Source organism: Impatiens glandulifera, unplaced genomic scaffold (genome assembly GCF_907164915.1).
Source record: "Impatiens glandulifera unplaced genomic scaffold, dImpGla2.1, whole genome shotgun sequence".
NCBI lineage: Eukaryota > Viridiplantae > Streptophyta > Magnoliopsida > Ericales > Balsaminaceae > Impatiens > Impatiens glandulifera.
This window is the reverse complement of record NW_025919163.1, coordinates 71760-73152: the sequence shown is the minus strand read 5'-3', so window position 1 is coordinate 73152 and position 1393 is coordinate 71760. Positions and strand designations below refer to the sequence as shown.

The 1393-nt window shown below is 29.4% G+C and overlaps 1 protein-coding gene across 1 annotated transcript; it reads left to right on the top strand.

Moving 5' to 3' along the window:
* The first annotated feature begins 247 nt into the window (after window positions 1-247).
* LOC124917632 lies at window positions 248-792 on the top strand. Its single transcript, XM_047458019.1, has one exon. The coding sequence runs from the start codon at window positions 497-499 to the stop codon at window positions 755-757; it is 261 nt and encodes an 86-aa protein (XP_047313975.1). The 5' UTR covers window positions 248-496; the 3' UTR covers window positions 758-792.
* Window positions 793-1393: the final 601 nt, after the last annotated feature.

The following is a 1393-nucleotide window of genomic DNA, read 5'->3' as shown; positions in this document are numbered from 1 at the left end:
ACTTAAACTCTACGCTTAATTTCAATTAATTTTATTAAAAAAATTAAGATTGAAGTTACAATAAAGAATAACCGGTCAAATTTTAATCTCAAAGGGCAATTTAAATAAAATAATAAAATATAGGGTGGTTCTTGGTAAACACAAAGGGTAAAATAGTAATAATACTTAACTAGAAGAGAAGACCTAGTTTTTATTATAAACCTATATATATAAATGTTATGTGTTGTCAGCCATTGCCTCTCTCTCTCTATCTTTCTCTGTTTCTCTCCTAATTGTATGGGCTCTCCAATTTGGGATGTATTTTAAACCTTATTTACTACTTCATTGATCTTCTCATTCTTGAATAATCGTCAATTTTGATTCTTTCTCTATTTCTCTCTTCGATTTCTCAATCTCTTTTCAATCTTCTTCGAATCTTTTCAAGAATCGATTCGAAGAAGAAGGGAAGGGTAAAAAGATTTCATTAGGAGGAGATCTAATCTTTAAGAAGAGAGAGATGGGGAAATATGCAGAGTTGCTTGACGTTGGTGTGAGGATTGCGGCGAGGTTTCATTCACACTGTCCACAAACGGCGCGATTGTATTATCATCCGCCGCCGCAGAATCTTGATGATCCGATGGGTCAACAACGAGATCAGGGTCGAGAGGTTGTGGATCAAGGCGGCGCTGTTGGTGGTCGGTCGCCGTGTTTTCGATCTAATGTGGGTTCGGTTGGTGGTGTGGATGTTTCTGAATTTATTGTCTTTTCTGCCGTTTGATTTATATTAATAATAAAGGGTTTTTTTTAAGTGAATGATACAATTTTGATTAGCGTCTAGCAAATTTATATTTATTATTATTATTATTATTATTATTATTATTATTATTTGATTTCTCTGTTTTTCATCTGAGTTAAAGTATTTATTTTTATTTATATATATATTAATTAATTAAGAAATTGTTTGATGTTGATTTATTCAAGATTTTATTGACTTTAAAATAAAAATTTTGTTAAATTAAAATGTAGGAGAATGAGGTTAGCATCTAACCATATATTAGGAGGAATACATATTGAATATGTATAAATTAATTTTATTATTAATTAATAAAATAATAATTAAAACACTAATTTAATAATACTATCAAATAAATTATTTATTAAAAAAAAATATTATATTTGTTCCGGTCTCGAGTTTTTTCATCCTTCGAGGAGTTATTCTATTATTCTATTGTCCTTTATTAGCTCTGTAGGGGGAGGGTTCACGAGGCGATGTTTTTTTAATTTATTGGTCACTTTAGGGTAAATTTTATTATTTTAATGCTTGATTTTGGTTGATTTTTCACACCTAGGTCTTGTTTGATGAAGGGGTTTTTTTGGATTTTGTTTAGATTTTATTCAAAAAAACTAATGTTTG

Excerpts from the sequence above, each read along its gene's own strand:
- LOC124917632 (XM_047458019.1), top strand. The coding sequence starts at position 497 with ATGGGGAAATATGCAGAGTTGCTTGACGTTGGTGTGAGGATTGCGGCG.